Source organism: Callionymus lyra, chromosome 4 (assembly GCF_982586985.1).
Source record: "Callionymus lyra chromosome 4, fCalLyr1.hap1.1, whole genome shotgun sequence".
Classification (NCBI taxonomy): domain Eukaryota; kingdom Metazoa; phylum Chordata; class Actinopteri; order Syngnathiformes; family Callionymidae; genus Callionymus; species Callionymus lyra.
This window is the reverse complement of record NC_141821.1, coordinates 35,746,137-35,766,489: the sequence shown is the minus strand read 5'-3', so window position 1 is coordinate 35,766,489 and position 20,353 is coordinate 35,746,137. Positions and strand designations below refer to the sequence as shown.

The window sequence follows — 20,353 nt, the reverse complement described above, 5'->3', positions numbered from 1 at the left end:
CTGCTAGCGCTTGTTGATGATGGCTTTAGGCTTCACCCTAAGGTGAGCCGTTTCTAATGTTTATCCAGATGTTTTCAGAGATTCCTCAACTTTTGTATCTTCCAGTGTCCTGCTGCTTCTGTCAGTGCTTAGTACAGCAAAGACTGATCTATCCAATGGTAAGAAGTCTTTATCCTGTTAACAACATCAGACTGAACCTTTTTTATTTAATAATGTGGTTTATTTCAGGAGACATTCATACAGAGTGTCATGAACGTTACTTCATGGCAGCTGCTGATGTCTCACTTACTGAAAGTCAGCCTCACTTTGAGGCTGTAGGTAAGTTCTAGTCCAGACCTAAATGTTTTTTTTGTTTTTTAATATTTCAAATGTTGAATCATTTTAATTTGTTAATTTTTAAAGTCTAATTTGTACACTATATGTATATATGTGTATGTATTCTGTAGTTTCATTTTTCCGATAATTAAACAAAAAGTGAGTTTAATTTTTAGCATTTTGAATTCAATATCTAAAAGTTAGAATTGTGCTATCAGACAATACCAAAGGGTATAGATCTAGTTGACCTTTTAGCCCATCAATAATACACTTTGACAAGTAAATTACAATAATTTATACATTTCCTAAGTACAAACAAGTATTTAACCCTCTAAAGTTGGGTGAAGCTTAAAAATCTCCTATATGTGTAATGTTAAATTCAACATTCTGATTGCACAGATGTACTTCATTAGAGAAGAACAGCGTTGTTTGTTGAATATATTGCAAACAAAATGTAATTGTTGGGCCATTTTTGTGTCGCCTAAAGATGGAATGGGTGTATTTCTTATCACTGACCAGTATGCAGCACAGTGTGGCTACACCATCAGCGTTGTTTCTACCCTTGACCACGTGGAGCTCCGGGCCTCTTACTTCAGCTGTCACACTCTCAACAATGTAGAGTATGAATGTGGTGAAGAAATGCAATAACATTCTAAACTTCGATTTGGCTCCATCAGGATGATGAAGAGTTTACGTTTAACTTCAACCTGATCGTAATGCAAGATGGCACAGAGATGTCCTATCCCTTTAACAGAACCTGTTCTCCATCACTCCCCTGGGCTCCCAGAGAACTAGTCTGTGAGCTCAACTACATGGAGGTGAGATTTTGGTGCACTTTATAAAAAGCAAACTAAAGTTAATGCCATGTTTTATTCCAGGTATCTGTCAGGAGTGACATGGTCTGTCCAACACGGAGTATAAAGGATGACTGGGAATCCATCAAAACGGTTAGTTTGATCCGTGACCAGTTTAAAACATGTTTGTAATGGACTGTCCTCCAGGCCTATAACTTTGCCACGTCTGAGTGGCAGGTGATGTTCCAGCGAGACCAACAGGAACTGATGCCCATGAACCTCACACAAGCTCACGATCTGCACTATGCATTTGACCTGACAGATGGAAGGCTGATATTTCGTACTCCGTATGGACAACCTGACTCTATCAGCACTACGGTAATCTGACATCAGTGCCAATCAATCTCTGCACTTGTTGACACTGAATTTTCAGGTGAATGGTGTGCCAGTAGAGGTCGTCCATGCAACTCTGCTCTCCAGACAAAACTGGGTCGTCCTCATGGTGGACCTGGTGGCTGCCTGCTCAATGCGTCTGTATTCTTTAACCTGTAATTCCTTCAGTAGGTCATCAGTCTGACTTGAATGATGGCCTGTCAACAGATGAAGGCTTGTATGATGATTCTGGATTTATTCTGTGGGAGGCTCCGGAGGTATTGCACCCCTTTATGTCCACCCTTCAGAGGAGTCAAGTCAGGATTGGCATCAATGGAGAACTTTATCTACACGATGATGCAGAGCAAATGGGCTACTTTGTCCAGAATACAAATGACACCATCCAGGTCAGCGTCACCTATGATGCTGAAGGGGGCTTCCGAAAGGTGAGTCAGTGTTGAGTGTTTCAATTTTATGGTTTATGTTTTGTTTTTTGCTGCAGAGCTATGTGGCTGGAGGCCTTCGTGAATACTTCACTTTCCACCTTCACATGGAGCTTACTTCAGAGAATGAGGCAGAAACTAGACTTCATCTCCACAGGTCCCTGTCCACTCCTCTGTTGCCATACCATGTATTCACAGCCAACCGTAAGTCTGAAGACTGTACATTGGTGTTACTCAAGTTGTGAATGGGATGTAAACTTATTCAATGTCTACATAGTTTTGGTTCAGATTAAGTAAAACTTTTTGCTTGGGGGACAGATCTGGCCTGTCAAGTCATTTTGTGGCTCGCTGAATGGTTGTATCACTACTATAATCTTGTAATTCCCAATAAATGGTGTTCAAGACAAAATGCACAGCTTATCAAACTTTGATACCTGCTGTTTATGTTGTGAGGCACCAAGCCTGAAACAATTGAACCATAGCCTAATGGTTGATAATTGTGTTACACAATTGGAATGATTGGTGTCACATTTAAGTTTTTTTGCAACTTCTATTTTAGGAACTGTTGTTGAAGAGCGGGTGTTCAAGGTTTACCTGGGAGACCTTCCAGAAGATGTGGAGCTGGTCTCTGTTCAGCTCAACGGCCAAAAGTTCAGACTGCCACTTGCAGACACCAGCAGCTTCAGTGTGTCGACCATTGAACACAACAACACTCATGGCTACACGCTTCTAGTGGCCTTCGACGACCCGGTGGTCATTAAGCAGGTACTGTTGAAGCTCCATGGATCCTGACCCCTGCAGACTTGCTGACTTTACCGGGTCTGTCCTAGTTCTCAAAAGCAGATGCAGCCATCCACCACAGCCTGGACATCAACTACACGCTCTCTGTGCTACCAGAGAAGGACTCGTTCCACCACTTCACAGCTGTCCTGGCAATGACTGCTGTCTGTAAGTAGCTCATCGTCCGTTGGTTCTCGGCAGGAAGAGCAGCTAATCGTGTCATTCAGCCCCTCCAGTCTTCACTGGTGCTTGTTCAGAGTCTGGCATCAGCTTCAAACTGGACCACAGGCCGTTTGACTTCCTCTGGTACGTGAGTGTTGGGGAAGAGGCTCTGACGGCAGACTTGGCCGCCCAGTACACCTACATCATGAGCAACGACAGCAGCAGTCTGATGCTCGACGTGCCGCTCTTCACTCACGGCTACGACTACCAGGTGAGTCTTGTGGACCCTGTTGAGGCTTTATCTTGAGGCTCTGTTCCTTCCAGAACGTTACTCTGGACGGGTTCTTCGGCACGTTTGAAATCCTGCTGCGGAATCGGGAAACTTCAGAGGTGGAGAGTTCAGCGGTGAAAACCTGCTTGTTCACTCCGAAAGACTTCATCAGTAGGTTTTGGCTCTTCTCGCGATGAAGACATTTGACTGACATGTTCTTCTCTCAGTGTGTTCCACTGATGGCAGGATGACGGTCGCAGCAGAATTCCCGCTCAACATTGGGACTCAAGCTAAACCTCACCTTGTTGACAAGTACTGTGCTCCCAAAGAGTCACGCAGCACTAGAACTCTGTTCTCATTCCCACTGAACAGCTGTGGCTCCACAGTGAAGGTCTATCTTAAATTCCTAATTTAAATGTATATGCAATATTTATAACTGTCTACTTTAATTCCAGCTTCGCAAGGACCATGTGACTTATGAGAACCACATTTTCATTGGTCAGGAGACTGGTATGAAAACTACATTGTCAAAAAGGTGTGTATTGCTACAAAGCCTCTGTATGCAGCCATTGACCAACAATGTCTTGCAGGATGACTCTTCAGTGCACTTATCCTGTGGAAGGCCTGAAACGTTTGTTCTCGACATACAGATTTGAATCTGATGTTGTTGGTGCAGGAAACATTATCAAGTCAAATCCCACTGAAGGTTTGTCCAGTCGGATGTGCACTTGTTTGACTTGCTACTACACAAGGTATTTTCTTGTACCACAGGTTTGGAGTATTTCCCAGTAAAGGTGACCCCGACAGCCGCACCCACTTTGGTCGTGAGACCGGTGTCATTTAAATACAGCTACAAACCACAGTATATAAAGAAGTCTTGGTACCTGCAGAATATCTCTAAGAAGGGTAAGTGGCTCTAATTGGATGACAAAGTAAAACCTTTCTAATGAAACCTTTGCTTCCAGGATCAAAAAACCCTGCACGCAGAAACAAACTTGTCAAGGGATGAGTTTGTTTTTTACACCTTTTGTATCTTATAATAAAGTTTATTTGTATCCTAAACTCTTAGTGGCTTTGTTAATTATATTGAAGGGAAATGGCAAGTATATCCAGATTGAAAGTTCACTCAAATGCATAGATGTAATGCTGCACACTAAACTATCAATTCAATCTGAGGATAGCAGGAAGGTGTAAATCTCTCTTCCACACCTTGTATAAAGAATCTTTGCCTAAGTAGCCCAGTCAAGGGGTACCTTGTGGAGAGTTTAAATGATTATATATTGTAAACCCTGGACACATTAGCTTTTTGGAATTGGTTCATTCTTGACAACACTTTGTCCGACTATCTGCGTGACTACTTTTACAGTACTGGGTAAGGAGTTATTTTCATGTATGTACTCGGAACTTGATGCTACTAAGAAAATAAACCTGGAAACGGACGGTCTTAATCTTTCTCTCGCAACGGTGGTTCCATGACATCGACACTTCTGACCCCAGAGGAGCCAGAAATGTGTCAATCACTGCTAAAACCTTGCATCCTACTCTTGCCTAACCGTGCAAAAATGATCAAATGTTATTTAAAGAAGCTGGTGCTTCTAGCCTGGTATAAGCACGCAATTACAAAACTATGAACATCCGATTGATCACATCACACTCAAATGTAATAAGTCCTAAATGTGTTCATAAGAACATTTCCTGGAAGCCAAAGAAATGTATAATCATTCTGAATTATCCTGCAAGTTTACAATTTAGTCAAGTCACATTTTCTAGAAGCTATAGAATGAAATATTAAACTACTACAGGAAATATTGACTGACGTTCTCATCGTGTACAAAGGTGGCTGCAAAACGATCAGTGAGCTATACATGGTGTCACAGCAAATGCTGGTACATCGAATATCTTAAATATCCAACACACAACTTATTGGCGATCCTGTGCCGTGTCTTTACAATGAGAACGGCAGGGAACCATGCTTGTCCACACACCCTGAAAATAGACGAGGTGATGATGGTAAACTGACCACGACAGAACGTGGGCCCTGTTGTGTACGAGTCATAATTAAAGTGTCAGAACTGTCACATGGACCTGGAACGGCTCAGCTAGACGCATGCTACCGAGGTCCACTCACTTTCAGGGAAATTACTGATACTGAGTAATCAGACTCATCAGGCGGCGTCATGTGGAGGTACAACAGAGGAAAAAGGTCACTGGCTACTTCAAGGAAGAGTTGAGAAGACATGTTTCTCACGAATTAAATGGCCATCTTGTCTTAAATCTGACTAACAAACCTGATTTAAGAGGATTGGGTATACTACAAAATAAATCTTATCACACTGTCATCACCTCTGGTCATGATGGAAAGATCAGAAACAAACTTCACATGACTGATCTAAAGGACTAATGCAACCTCATCTCAACAGATAAGCAGGTGAAATTGCAAACCTTGCAAGGGTTTTGTTTGGAGGTTTGACCGGCACATTTTTCAAGTGAATCTGGAACTTATTTGTCTGAAGACGTCTCCCGCAGGAGGAGCGGGATCCTTGATGAAACTCTGGAGATACTTTTATAACGATCCTATAACATTATATAAAAACCATAAGACCGACTTCCATTTTCAAGTCGCATGGTTACTTGTCTTTGAACTTTGACCCTGAACGGCAGAAAAATGGGACTCATTAAAATGTTTTTCTATTTTCCAGTGACGTCAAGATTGTTGCTTTGGAATTAACATTTGAGTCACTTTGCGTCAATAACACTGTGATACAAGCAGACCTCCTGCTGCGCCTCCAGTGCTGCCCCTTCTGATCCTGACTAAAACAAGTTTGCTTTTATTGTTGCATTTTGCTCTCTCGACGTCTGACAAGTCACACGGATTTTGAATTTTGTCCACCAGATATAGCAAAGACCTTCCTTGGTCCTCCGTCACCTCCTTGTTACTCACAGCTTTTCTCTTCAACCAATCACCTCCTTGTTTCCTTGAGGATGAGGAGGACTTGATGAAGATTCTCATACATTAACTCGACAAATCCCACTCATCGATCACACTCTGTAACTGGAGGGTTCTGGATCTGCAGCCACCTCAATACATAGACTATCAGGGAGTCCAAGAAGGAGGCCATGCTCCGCTCTCTGGTGCAGCTGATCCTGACGCTTCTGCTCTTCTCGCCGGTCAATGATGCTCGACCCAGATGGATACTGGGAACTTCCCTGGAAGCGGATCCCACGAGGAGCCAGGTGAGTCAGACCTTGGTTTTGAAAGACATTAGAAGTCACTCATGTTTCCATTTTTCTTCTCAAGAACCATTTGTGGAGATATATTTATGAACTGATGAATGCTAACCGAGACGGAATACTTTCTGATATGGAGGAAGAACTGCTGAGCGGCGAGGAGGTGATGCGGCGACAACTTCCTTTTCCACTCAGAGAGAGAAAGGCTGGTTGCCGAAACTTCTTCTGGAAGACTTTCACCTCTTGTTGAGGATTGAAAACTGAATTCAGTGATCAGGTGGAATGATCCGTCCACGGATGACCACATTCATAAATGGAACGCAGGGTAATCTGTAAGATGTTTGTATCATTTTTTGGGATGGAAATGATCAATAAAAGCATTTTGGTAAATACAATTATTCGTTTTTAAGTTTAATAGACCAATGACAAACATCAATGTCATGCTATATTTCCATGATATTTTATTGCTTATTGAATGTATTCTCTATTATGGAGAACACCTGTGACTACACAATTAGCCAAACTGCAATAAAGTTCATTATTAGATGCTGTGTAAGACACTCATTTATGAGATAACAAATGTATCACAAATATGCAAAAACATTCACAATATTTTTAAATCAATTGTCTGGGTAAATGACAAAAGTCGCTGTTGAAGTAAAAGGTGTTCACCTAAAATAAATTAAGACATCACAACTCGATTTATAATGAATCCAGGGTGCTTATAGGTGTGACGCAGATATGTAACGAAATGTGCTTCTGCACCGTGACCAGATGATGGCGGTATAAATCTGAATAAGCACCATAACGAGGGTTCGAGGACTTGTGCAGTCTTTTATTCCTTCAGCAGGCCTCCCTCATTTAGTGTACTCTTGGAAAAAAAAAGAATGTCGCAAAAAAATTGCAAATGTAACCACAATTTCAGTCTTGAAATTAATCAGCAAAGTCATTTTATAGGTAGACTTTCATTGTAAACGAAAAAAAACATCAACTCTATATAAACTAGATATTAATCATTATTCTATACGAGTCTCTTGTTGCATCCTTCGCGGCTTCTATTTTCATCTCTGACCACAAGAAGAAACAGTCATTTGATTTCACCCCTTGCTCCTGCATATATTGGCTGACTCGCAGTAATTCCCAAAAACTTGACAGAGCTTAAGTTATTACAATGAAATATTACTAACAAAGGTTGATGAAAGTCAAGCTGTCTATTTAATTGACTCTTTCTTGGAAGTTTATCATTTCTCTGGTTTAACTATTTTAACACAATAGACTGAGTAAATGACTGAGAGCTCATTTCCACCTCTAGTTTCTGAGAAGTGTACCATGAAAAAAAGCCCTGCATGTGCCTCTGTGGAACTAGAGGCGGGAGACTCCCGCTACGAAGTTGTGTGCTTACTCCAGTTCAACTGCAGACACTCGGGGAGGGGTCAGAGTGGGTGCAGCGTATCCAGCAGTGGTGTGACCTTTTTTGAGAAAAGGGATGGGGGTTGTCCTCGGCTGCGAGGGAGGAAAAAGTCAGGTCAAATTCAAGATTATCAGAACTATACGGGGGCTTCTGCTTGAGGATTTTTACCTGGGTCTGGTATCAGATTATGATTGACTGGCTGGTTCTACTAACATGAGCTTGAGCTGAACATGTTAAATGATTTTAATGAGATACACATGTTAAAACACTGATAGTAAGGATAAACAGGTAAAAACGTTGATTTAGGAAAATGACTGCTTTTCTTACCCGTCAAATGTTGCTTCCTTCAGCCCATTTAATGAGTCAACTCACATGTTTTACATCTCAAGTAGATGGTCGGCTGGGTGGGGAGCCAAGAAGATTATAAACATGTTTAAACCCTGGAGCAGTAAAACTATCACTAATGTTATACTTCTAAGAAATCTGCACCGACTGCCAGACAAAGCTCACTTGTTGGCATGCCAACGTCAGCGAGCCTGTGTCAAGATGATAGCTGTTGATGACGTGGGGAAATTAATACAGAATGTTGTTGCCCCAGAAAAAAAAATTACTGTGTGACTTTACACATTGAAATAAAAACATTGACTCTCTTTAACAACAAGGGATGAAGATTATGGAGCACAATACCATTATTGAGAAGACTGATGCTACCTGAGGACCCACAGACTCAATTTATATCTTTATTTATTAATTTATTTTATTTATATCTATTGTAACTCATTCTGGGAAATAAGTTGAGGAAGTGAATGTATCAATCATTATTTGAAGACCTCTTGGTCTGAGCTAAATAGATGTAAACGTGACAAGATCAAAACATAATGGAACAAAGTGAGATTCAATTTGTAATTGTTGGTTGTTTTGTCTCTCTTATTTGTTGAATTGTATATGACTGAACCACTTCTTAAAGTAAAAATTGAAGCCAGGAAACCTTGATTTTTGTCAAACTTGACAAGAGTGGCAAATAACGCGATGATTTGTCATGGCAGTCTTTGGATTGTGGCAATTGGTTATCTACGGTACTGTTCAGAATTGGTGTGAGCTTCAGTCCGACTCACTGTGTGGCCACATCATGATGTCGGATCATGTGCTGACGTTCATCACATCAGCACATGATCGACTTCAAACTTCTGCTAAGTGATTATCTCAGTCTCTTGTGATGTTTTTCCTTTCACACCCTGCTCCATTGTTGTTCAAGTGTATTTATAAAGGTATGTTTAGGTCTGTTAAAAAACCAAAGCCATTTCAGAGGGAATGAGGTCCCAAGCATGCAGAGTCACAACACATGTTGGCAAATGGCCAGCGATGAATCACTTTCAAAATCAGCAGCTAAATGTTAAACCCACAGGCTCTCATTCATGAAACGTAAATCCAAGCTCAGATTTGAAAATAAAATTCTACGGTACCATAAAAACCTATACTCCAGGTCATGAACACAGATGTGACGGTAAAACACAAACATGAATGATATAGATACACATTTAAATCGACTCAATAGATTGTACAGTCTTTCTAAAGCAGGTGAAGAGCTTAGTTTGTAGCTATGAAAATATATTGAATGCCAAAAACACATACATATTCCTCTACTGACATTTTAACACCAAAAAACATGGTTCTGCTGATGTTACATGAATAAGACCTGGCCGCAGAGGTACTGACCACTGCGGCTAGAAGCAGCACACAATAGAAACTTTTGGTGGAAGACAGTTCCTTATAAGCAGCCTGTGTTTAAAGGGGGCATTTAAGAATTATTTTGAATTCGTGGTCTAGGAACAATGATTTCCCGAGAGCCTTTTATATTACTCATTTGCAAGTCATCCTTTATGAATACTCTAAAGATTTAAGATATCTCGAGCAAACACGTCAATGAAGACTGAACGCTCGTCGAGGAGGGTGGGGGGAGAAACAAAGGATCGACATTTCTATTCCGGTTAATCGAGCGCTCTTGCGACGGACGAACGACCGTTTGTGTTGAAGTTTACGAGCAGTGGAGTGTGATGGTGGGGCTGGAGTGGAGAGAGAGACAGACTGGGGGAAGCCATGGAGGAATCACTGCAGTGCAGCAGAGCTGTCAGTCATGTGCTGGAGGAGGCTGGGGAGCCACCGATGGCTTCAGGATCCAACACAGGGATCCAAAAATAGACGCGCGTGGGTTGCTGACCAGGACATGTTATGGTGCCTTTCTTGCACACCGTGAACATTAACGTATGTTACCGACCGTCTTACAAGTCGCACATCTAAAGACAAGCCCACTCGACGAACTCGAATCCCCCACAAAAGAGCTCCACACTTGGATCAGATCCTGGTGGCGCTGCAGAGCCGCACTGCCCCGCCCTGCTCGCGCTGCGTCTGCGCCAATCAGCGCGCAGAGCTCCCCCCGTCCCCCCTGCACGAGCCTACCCGCCCATCCGTTTATAAAGACGGCGAGTTGAACGCCGGTAACTGTGGTCGTCAGAAAAAGGCTCAGGGTTGCAGACCCCCATCGTCTCACCCCTTTCATCGCCCCCCTAAGTTATTTTCCAGATCAGAAAAAACCACATCCATCTCCACTCTTTCCTCTCAGTAGTTTCCTGCGGCCAGTTGCATGCATTTATCGTCTCCCAAAATGGTTTGCGAGACTAAAATTGTTGCGGATGAACACGATGCTATACCCGGGACCAAAAAAGAGTCGATCCTGTGGAGAGCTCCGAGCGAGCAGAAGGATGTGCGGAGAGACGCGGTTTTCATCCGCGAGTTCGAGCGCGCGGACGAAGAGGAGGTGCGGCGCATCTTTTGTGAGGGGATCATGGAGAGGATACCCAACACCGCGTTCAGGGGGCTCCGACACCAGCCCAGGACCCAGTTTTTATACGCTCTTCTGACAGGTAAGTCACATCGAGGCGACTCGTCTGTGTCTTCCACGAGTGTTTATTCAATCGAAGCCACATTCATGCTCAGCGTCGAGGTTCGTATGAAGCAGCAGTTCGTTGCAACAAGAGACCCCCCGGAATGCTGCACGCCCTGCAACAAAAGGCATGGCCCAGGGCTGCATGTGTGCCGGTGATGTGATGAAACGCCGGCTCGGTGAATGAACGAGTGAATGGTTGTGAGGTTTGGCCAGCAGGGTGCGCGCATGTACCCCCACCCCTGCCCCCGCCACCCCAGAAACATAACATACTCACTTGAGGAGCTCCCCGCCTCTGCGCCAGACACGCACTGATGTCTGCCTGCTTCAGTCGCGCACAAACCGCCTCACTTCTAGTCTCACTACAGACACATCCATCTTGGATTACACACAGAATCCTGCTTTTCTGCAGACACATTTGAGTCTCATCTGCGCACTGGAGTTTCCAGAGGCTTGTATTGCGCCACAACAGATTGCACTGTAGTGAATTGCAAAAAAAAGAGAAAAAAACACAATAAAATGATTTCAATATATTAATAAATGTTATTATGTTTCCTTAAACTTCCTCCACCGTAATGGTTTTCTTTTTATTTACCTCTCTGTCAACCAATCCTGAAAAAGAAATGAACCGTTTTGTTTACCAAGTTGTTGAATTTGCTGTCTCATGTTGTCTGTGTGGGATCAAGTTTTTGCCCAAATCAACATGTGATTCTCTTTTCTGACAGGTTTCGTTTATTTTTCTTCCATTTCTCTATAGTAATGTGCTTTTTCATGACCAAATCCTTCACGCTGACATGCTGCGCACCAATATTTCTCATGGGCGCGCGCTACTACTACAGCAAGAAAGTTATCCACAATTATCTGGACTGTGCGCTGCACACGGACATGGCTGACATTGAGGCGTATTACATGAAACCTTCAGGTAAGACGACAGGATCATTTAAATGTCCTAGTTTGAGTTAGTTTCATTTGTTAGCATTCGCCAGGGGACCTTATTTCTGGTTAAAACTAATCAAACATTAAAGATAGACATTTGTCTGACCAGTCATGCAGTGGCAGGTCATCAAAAATGCATCATCTTCGCTCTCTCTCTTTCTCATTCTCTCTCTCTCTCTCTTCCCTCTCCATCTTACACCTCCATTTCCTTGCTCCTCCCTGTATTTTCTACCCCCACTTTCTGAAGCTCCACTGGGGCTCTAGAGAGAGAAGAAGGTGTGTGGCTGCTTGTCAAGCTATTGATCTTGAAAAGGAAACTGCTGATGCACTTTTCTGCAGTGTAGTTTGTGTCCACGGGGCTTGTTTCACTCAATAAAGCCTCTAATTCGAAAAAAGTAATTCCACTGTTATTCAGTAAACTCCTGGGATTTCCACGACAGCCACTAATTTAGAATACTTTCCCAACATCGGCCCTCAACATCTTGGTTATTGATCAAACGCAGGTTATGGCAGTCAATTGCCCTTCATTGTGTGTCGCTCGTAGATATTTGGTCATGTGGAGGGGTAATCCACTGCATTCACAACTGCAATTTAGCACTCCCATTATTGATGCAGGCCCAGGATGGTTTAGAGGGGGTCAAGCACCACTGGCCATGAACAATAGTCATGATTAGATATTTGGAAAACGAACAGGAACACCTGGGCAACAACAGGCATCCTTGATAAAGAGGCATCTCAGATGTTTTATTTTGTGTATAGTTGTTGTGTTTAGTTACTCATGTGACCTAGAGAATATTTTTGTCCATAGCGTGTTTTGTAAAACAAATATATGAGATGAAAAAGGCAGATTTTATAAACTCATGAGGCAAACATGGACATAAATTCAACCCTGATTACTGGGAAATACTATTGCACTATTGCTACATGTGTCTGGGTGTGTATATATAGACGAAGACAGACCAAGTGTTTGTACTAGTGGCTGAACCGTGGCTTTCATGCAGAAGTAGAACCTTCGTAGAGAAGTGAAAGCAGCCTCAGATCCCTGCTCACATCCTGTGACGACAACAATCAATACATTAATCCCCTGTGTGTGTTGTGATCACTCACTCTGCTGCTTCTAAGGACCAGCTGTCATCTCTTTTATTGGCCCTGTGCGTGAGTAGGCTTGTGTGGGTGAGGAAGCTGTGAAGCAAATTGGCGCCCCAATAGTCAATAGCATGAAGAAAAAAACCTACTAGTAGTTTAAAAATAAGAAAGACATGTGATATCGAAGCATTGAGTTAACCCTGCCATCAATACTAAAAACTGTTGGTCTTTGAACACCATGCAGAAAATAGTGGCAGCTTTGTGGCCTGTGTGCAATGGAAGGAGGCTCCATGAGCGTATTTACCCGCACCAAGACAGAATGTTGTTTGCACGGCTGCCCCATCGGGGGCTTGTCGATGATCTTCGGTGGCGGAATGCACTCAGACTTCACTGTTGAATCTTGAGCAAATAGAAGACAGATTTAGCCTGCCGTCTCCTGTTTTAGGTGTGTAAATAACTCATCAGTGTATTGGGCCCCGAGTACTGCCAAAACATGCAAGATTAAGCCCAGAGGTATACGAAAAAGTAAGCTCTGTAAACCAGAGTCTTGGGCACGCCATCAGGTAGGAGCTTAGTATAGGTTATGAGATGTTATAAGAAGGTTCAAAAATCAGTCTTGTGCGCAAAGTTGGATAAAACATGGATCTTTTCTAGCATATTTTCATGAAGACATTATCCTTCTAGAGCAATTATCTAGGTACTTTCTTTGCACTCTCTTGCAGGATCCATCATTCTCTCTGGTGCAGCTTAGTGCAGAAAAAAGTGAATATAATTAAATGAGGGCAACATTAGCGACTTGTATAATCAGCTTCACTGGCTCATTAATGAGACATCATGACCACAGCAGGGTCTCACAGAGGCAGGAGACCATCATAACACCTGCTAAGAGGGTGTGCCTGAATTCAGATCAGTCAGCAGCTTTCCAGGCAACTGCCATGATATAGCTTGATTTGATGAGAGAGGATATGTTAATATATCTGAAGAAAACATTGAGCAACATTGGAAAAGAAAAGAAGCCATAGATACTCACAGACTGTTTTCTAGTGGTGGTACACTAGATTAATACTCTCATCTAAATCATTATACATGCTTTAACTTATCCTGTAATTAAAGGTTCCTGACATCTGTTTTAACTGCCATTACAGTTAATAGCTGGTTTAGATGTCATGTGATTATAGGGGCTTTATGGGAAGGATTGACAATTAAAGATTTGGGGTTATAAGATGACTTATGTTAAGTTGTTGATGTAGGTATATTTTATCTCCCATTGGTCCTTGTCCAGTACACCCTAAAGTATGTAATCAAATTAATTTTCTCCAACATGAGTTTTACTCTATATTGCAAGTATCATCTTTGTAGATCATGATATTAATATTAATCTACTGGGCCACATAAAATTAGTTGGTGATTTGGCCCCTGAAGGTTCAGTTGTCTTTCCTTTATTGGAATTGTGTAATAAAAACAGTTGAATGTGATTAAAAATGTGTTGAATAAACAAATAAAATTAATAATAATATTTAAGCATCTACTTTTTTAATAATTTCAAAAGATAAACTATTTTTTTTTACTAAGATTCATTATCAAAATTCCATTCTATATTATTTGCAGAAATTAAAATATTATAAATGTAGTAATGCTATCACTGGCTCATAGATAAAGTTATGGGAAATTCACATAGGCATATCAGGCAAATCTCAGCCGTGCTGTGCATGAACGTTAACATGTGTACATCTATAAACTTAAGGAAGTGAAGTTGGGTATTAATAATTCAGAGTAGTTCTACTGGCCACAGATGAGGTTTCACTTATCAATAGAGAGACAATACAAGACACTGAAGTAGCAGGACAATATACCAGAGAAGGATTTAAGTGCATTTTTCCCCACTTTGATGTCTGAAACATTCGGTGGAATGTGGAATGCGAAGCCAGTCGAGGAAAATTCAATCCCTTAAGAGATGAGCTTTATTCCTTAAAAGGCTCATCAATGAGCATCAAATATTCTTGCATGTACCTAGATAAGCAGGACCAAAGTAAAATTACAACAAGCAAGCGAGACATCACAGTTAAACTAGTGTCAATTCATAAATGCTTCATTCAGGCAGGCTTGACATTTGGGCCAATGTGATGGCAAATGTTAGGGCTCCTATAAATAAATAATGTGATGGTTTTAAGAGACTTCCAGCAACAATCACATCGTACTTTTGTTATTTATAATGTCCAAAGCTTTTCATCCTGGTTACTGGTGACACAGAAAAAAACACAGTCACATGTTAGCCCTGAGGTTCAGCTGGGTGAAAGGCCTTAACTGAAATTCTTCACTCAGCAAGATCAGACCAAAAACTGGATCAACTGAAACGCTTGCTCAGGGTTTCCTCCCACAAGTCTTCAGGACATCTCACTCAGTGTGCCGAAGAGGGATGCGGCAAAGAGACTAAATGCTTATGAACTCAGTTAGACTTTTAGTGCTCGTTACAAAGATATCAATAATTTTGTTAGACGCCTCAAAGAACGCTTGCGAGTGTCGGTGCATTCTTAGCCAGGTAATAATTATCCTACATCAGCCCATAATAACATTTATTTTCTAGAACATGTACTTTAACTGGGCTAATCAGCTTTTAGTTTGAACGTGTGTCCTGTGATCTGTTTAAAGACTTTCTGTATTCATCACGTTACTTCCCTGTTAGAATTCATGCTAAATGCTCCTCCCTCCTTTGTTCAACAATGGATCCTTTTTAGTGGTGTTACTCTAAAATAAAACCCAGCCCGGAATGAATTGCAATTATGTCATTTTCTCTTTCATTTTTTGTAACATTTACTGTTTTATTTAATATACCAGATTAAAAAATTGTCAGCCATTACTATGTGGCGACCACAAACTGACTCATGATCTCACTTATACAAATCTCTGTGAACGCAATCTCTTTGAGTTGTAGTTAGTAACTAAATAAATGTAAATGTTATGTTATGTCTGTTGTTTTTTACCATCCTATGAGACACCTTTCATGGTCAGTCACTAATTATTGTCACTTTTACCATAGTCGCTCAAACATTTGAGCTTATGTCCCAATATCCGGGTCCATTTAATAGTCTGATCAGTCGTTTCAGATAATTTCCTCAGACAATAAATTCAGTCAGAGTTGTGTAATGTAATTAGATTTAATAAAGAAAGATTCCTACCATGTTCTCTTTCAGACAATTTGAAAATGTAACGATTTAAGTCGTTTTCAGAAAACTCAACCACTGAAATGATCCAATAACGTGAACATATTTTTGGCCAATTATTCGGAAAATCAATGATTTGTGGTGAATGGATTTAAATTGTCACGAGGTTGAAACATTTTATTTGTTACTTTACATACCCATGCAGAGGGACACTGCCTGGGAGAACATTCCCAATTCTCCCCACTGAAGATAGACCCTTGTCTGCTGTGAAAAGTTTGATTCCTCTGGCGCTCCTCTTGAATAAAATGTTTTGGCTCCTCTCTGAAGCTATACAAGTGATAAATATTATGTATCTTCTGACTCACAAATTTGCGGAAAAATAGGACTTTATTAAAGCTGACTTTAAAAAACAACTCTTACTTCCCTGCTCTTTCCAGGGGTCTACCTTTTCTCCTGGAAGTGCAGTTCTCAGAAAAATAATGATCTCTAAATCCTAGCAGACTGCCGCAGACCCGAATATCCGTAAGCTGGGAACGCCAGGAGCTTAGAGTTGTTCGTGGTCATCAGGAAGAAAAGCGTTTAAAGAGGCACAGAAACACAGAGATGCAATATCTCCGGCTACATTTTTCAATATGCTTTCTGACTCGCTGATCCCCATGATCCATTTCAGATTCAGCGATAAGTAATTCACAGTCTGGTAAAATGGCATGCATGACTCCGACTTATTCTTGGCACTGGATCAATTTAGTCAGATGGTCAAGAGGGCTTTGCAGAAGAACTCAGAACTCACCCCCCTCTGCTGCAGAATATAGCAGCGCTTGAACCCTGAGTTCTGGCATCTGGCTTTAATGAAACTTCATCTCAGGGTTGCTTTGCACATCCACAGATGCTAGCTAACTTCTTCTGGTTAAGTCTAGTCAGTGAAAGCACCACATTGTCTACATAGTACTTCAACTCAATCAACTTTTCCCAGAGGGTTTGTGTCCTTTCCCTTTTTCCTCTCTGCTTTATCCTCCCTTTGCATTCTAATCCTCATATTCTGTTCTTGCTCACGTCTTCTCTTATAACTCTTCTTTTCCTCTCTTAGCCATTGTCTTTCCCAACCATGTTAAATCCCTTTATATCGTCAAATGATGAAAGGTAACATATGATGCTGAATTTGGTGATATTTACTCTTTTTCAATACTTAAATGGTTCAGTACAAAATCCACAGAACCAATAACCAAACTATAAAGTGGGAATATTTAATGTATTTAAGATTTTACAGTGGAATTACCCACAATCAACTAGCCGAGCAGCAAATAACTGTCCACTTAAAGACATTGTTAAAACCAGTTAGCATATAACAACCATGGTGCCATACAATATGGCACCATGGTTGTTAATGGTTTTAAACAACATACAACTTCATAGAATCTGACTTCCATAGATGTTTCATTCAATTCTATTCTGCCTTGTTGACTTCATACCAAACGAGAATCAGCTGATATGGCTGCAAGGTGACTTGGATTAGCCGGACACATTTAATTTCATTCCAAAAGATTACTTTGTTTTTAAACTCTTAGTATGTGTCCATGCTTGGCCAGGATAAGAGCCTTGAGTGACCACTCTGTTCTGTGAATGTTATTAATACAATTAGTGTCTGGTTCGACACATCTCGCTGCACCCTTGTCTATTCCCCTTATTCTGGAGCTCATCTCTAGTTTTTTTTTTAGAAAATAAAATGTATTACTGCAGGTGCCTTGAGCACCAAGTATACATTTATAACATCTAACTTTCTTCAGTACTTTCAAGTGACCCTTGAGGTTCATCTGCCATTTAAGAACCACCATTTATAATTACTTATTAAAGTTTTTAGGAATTTAATATGGCAACTGGAGTTAGATCTTGTTAAGGTTCATAAAATTGAATGTATAATTAGCCTGTATAATTTGATGATTACACATCTCTCCTCATTATCTTACAGGCTCATCCTTCTGGGTAGCTGTTTTTGACGGACGTGTCGTGGGCATGGTGGCAGCGCAGGGTCGAGAAGATGACAACACGGTCGAGCTGCGCCGCATGTCGGTGGATTCGTGCTACCGCGGCAAAGGCATCGCAAAGGCTTTGGGTCGGCGCGTTTTGGAGTTCGCTGTGCGCAACAACTACGCCGCTGTGGTCCTCGGCACGACTGCTGTCAAGTTAGCTGCTCACAAGCTGTACGAGTCGCTAGGCTTCCGTCAAACAAGCCAGAACCCGGATCACCGGCTTCCCGGGATGAGCCGCTCGCCACTGGAGAGGCTGTTCTTCCAGATCCGCCATAGCCGCTACCGCCTGCAGCTTCGTGAGGAGTGAGGAGATTGATGGGAAGAAAATTGGAGATGGAGAAAGAGGGGGAGAGAGAGCAACGTCCTTCCCTTAGCAGAGAACCACGACCACATCCTTACCTCTGACAGTGTTTATTTATGATCCTATTAGATAGTACTTATTAACAATACATTTTAATCATCAGTCACTAACAGTGTCTTTTGTCATTCCAATTTTGTGTATGATACTTTCCATTTTCCTTTTTTTCATTACATTATTTTAGTAACTTTGATCCTCTCATTCTCTTTGTTGAAGTTTAAATTGTTTAAGGCAAGAAGCTGGCAGCCTCCCCCACCCTTTACAAATCATGTGATGATCAATAATACATTTAAAAATGATCCTTGTCTTTTGTTGCCCCTCCCCCATTACCCAATGCTCCTACCTGCAATATCTTACAGGTTTAAGAAAAGAAAAAATATGGAATGGTGGGTAAAAAGTGCACGTGGGTTTATTTAAAGAGGGACGTTTCTGTCATTTACTCTTTTTTTTTGAGAGATGTGGACAAAACATAGACACAACCTAGCCATGTGTTTTTTTGGCCAGACTGTTGAGACAACATATTCAAGCACAGCAAGAGTGTTTTACCGACCCCAAGAGTGAGGAAGAAGAGCGGATGAATACTGGAATATACACTGTGTGCCTTGTGGACAAGATATTCACAAATAACACATTGCATCTTCCAACAATCCTGCTCTTTGTTTTCCTCTCTGGTCATTTGACCAAGTTGAAACATCCCTCCCTGCCTTGCCTTCCCATCTATTTGTGCTGAGAGTTGTGGCGATGCTCTCTAATTAGTTGAGGTGATCAGAGGGTGGAGAACGTCACAGTGACACATCGCAAAGTGAAAAACTATGCATGGATTTGTGTGTGAGTGATGAGAAAAATGTGTTTTTCTGTGTGTTTGAGCAGACGATGGTCAGACATTCGACTGCATGACCGTTTGCTTTATGTGACAAACAACCTTATGGAGTGAATCAAACTAAACATCACTGCTTTATACATGTACTGAGAAATGGTTTACTGATCGAAAATTGGAAATGCTTTGGGGTTTTCTAGTTCTTGACTAATTCTAGGTCATTTTTTAACATAAAATTAACAAGGAAATATGCAATTTTTGTCTTAACTATAGAGTCAACTGCACACTAGTAAGACTGGGGGCAGCTTGGGTTGATTATTCATATTAGCAATACCGTCAAACACTCAGAAGATAATTGAGCACAAAATGAGGATATATTGACTTAAACTGCATTTAATACAAATCATTTATTAATTCTGTAAACTGTTGAAGTTGTAGCAAGTGTTTTAGCTGTCGAAGGCATTTACTTTGGCAGCTGTCGCTGTGTCTAACCACCATGCAAAAATAAAATCTTTATAATCTACCAACAATTTTTCTTGCAAAAAAAAAAAAAGATAAAAACAAGTCAATTTTTTCCAACAACCTCACAATTTAACACTCATTTTATCCTAGCACACACTCCACTGACCTTTGACCTCAACCCCCATTCCATCTCTGCATGTGCGACAGCGCTTGCATTATTTGCCAGATGATGCATTGCTTAATGAGCTTGCTCAACCCCTAAAACCCCAGACCTGCATCCTGGTTAAGGTGTCATTGGCATAGTGGGAAGACTAATTCTTGTCTGCTTTCGAGATGATTAATGAATGTGAATGTAACCCTGACACGATGAAGTATAAATCGAGACACTCACCACTATGTCGATGACGTCTTGCCCGCCAGCTAACCCACTGCAGAATGCAAAAGCAATGCAATGTGGCATGCCTCTATACCCGGTGTGTGTACGGTGCCTGCCCCGGAAAGTCAAGAGAAAAAAACAGGTATATAAATATGGCATAAAAAAATAGAAAGATATTAGCATTTTTATGAGCAACCAAGATAAACAATCTTTGAAAAAATGTAACATCTGCATGAAATGTATCTTAAAATGCAAGTGGACCTCCAGGGGGTTTTCCTCCCGCTATATGGCATCATTAGATAAAACTTTTATAAAGTTGGGGGAGTCGGATTTACTGTGGACTTGTGAGTCTAATTGTTGTTTTAATTTCCTAATTTTAACAGATAATTTGGCCAACAATAGCTGAAACGAAT

The 20,353-nt window shown here is 41.2% G+C and overlaps 2 protein-coding genes across 2 annotated transcripts; both read left to right on the top strand.

The window, feature by feature from the left end:
• Window positions 1-19: 19 nt before the first annotated feature.
• Window positions 20-10,399, top strand: LOC148082793 (uncharacterized). The gene is made up of 20 exons (XM_087790233.1): window positions 20-42; window positions 106-158; window positions 229-318; window positions 803-930; window positions 993-1,133; window positions 1,194-1,262; window positions 1,317-1,487; window positions 1,543-1,639; window positions 1,710-1,927; window positions 1,984-2,128; window positions 2,484-2,689; window positions 2,755-2,872; window positions 2,932-3,137; window positions 3,191-3,308; window positions 3,365-3,528; window positions 3,593-3,672; window positions 3,728-3,843; window positions 3,909-4,043; window positions 9,811-9,985; window positions 10,063-10,399. The coding sequence occupies exons 1-20, from the start codon at window positions 20-22 to the stop codon at window positions 10,397-10,399; spliced, it is 2,790 nt and encodes a 929-aa protein (XP_087646359.1).
• On the top strand, window positions 10,302-18,932 carry aspnat (aspartate N-acetyltransferase). The gene is made up of 3 exons (XM_087790054.1): window positions 10,302-10,697; window positions 11,475-11,639; window positions 17,867-18,932. Exons 1-3 carry the CDS (start codon window positions 10,418-10,420, stop codon window positions 18,232-18,234), a joined length of 813 nt encoding a protein of 270 aa, XP_087646180.1. The 5' UTR covers window positions 10,302-10,417; the 3' UTR covers window positions 18,235-18,932.
• The last annotated feature ends 1,421 nt before the right edge of the window (window positions 18,933-20,353 follow it).

Bases quoted from the DNA above. Each gene is read 5' to 3' on its own strand.
- aspnat (XM_087790054.1), top strand. From the start codon at position 10,418: ATGCATTTATCGTCTCCCAAAATGGTTTGCGAGACTAAAATTGTTGCG. The intron at 10,698-11,474 runs GTAAGTCACATC...ATTTCTCTATAG, and splicing joins TTTATACGCTCTTCTGACAG to TAATGTGCTTTTTCATGACC. The intron at 11,640-17,866 runs GTAAGACGACAG...ATTATCTTACAG, and splicing joins GTATTACATGAAACCTTCAG to GCTCATCCTTCTGGGTAGCT.
- LOC148082793 (XM_087790233.1), top strand. From the start codon at position 20: ATGGCTTTAGGCTTCACCCTAAG. The intron at 931-992 runs GTAGAGTATGAA...TGGCTCCATCAG, and splicing joins GCTGTCACACTCTCAACAAT to GATGATGAAGAGTTTACGTT. The intron at 1,263-1,316 runs GTTAGTTTGATC...ACTGTCCTCCAG, and splicing joins ACTGGGAATCCATCAAAACG to GCCTATAACTTTGCCACGTC.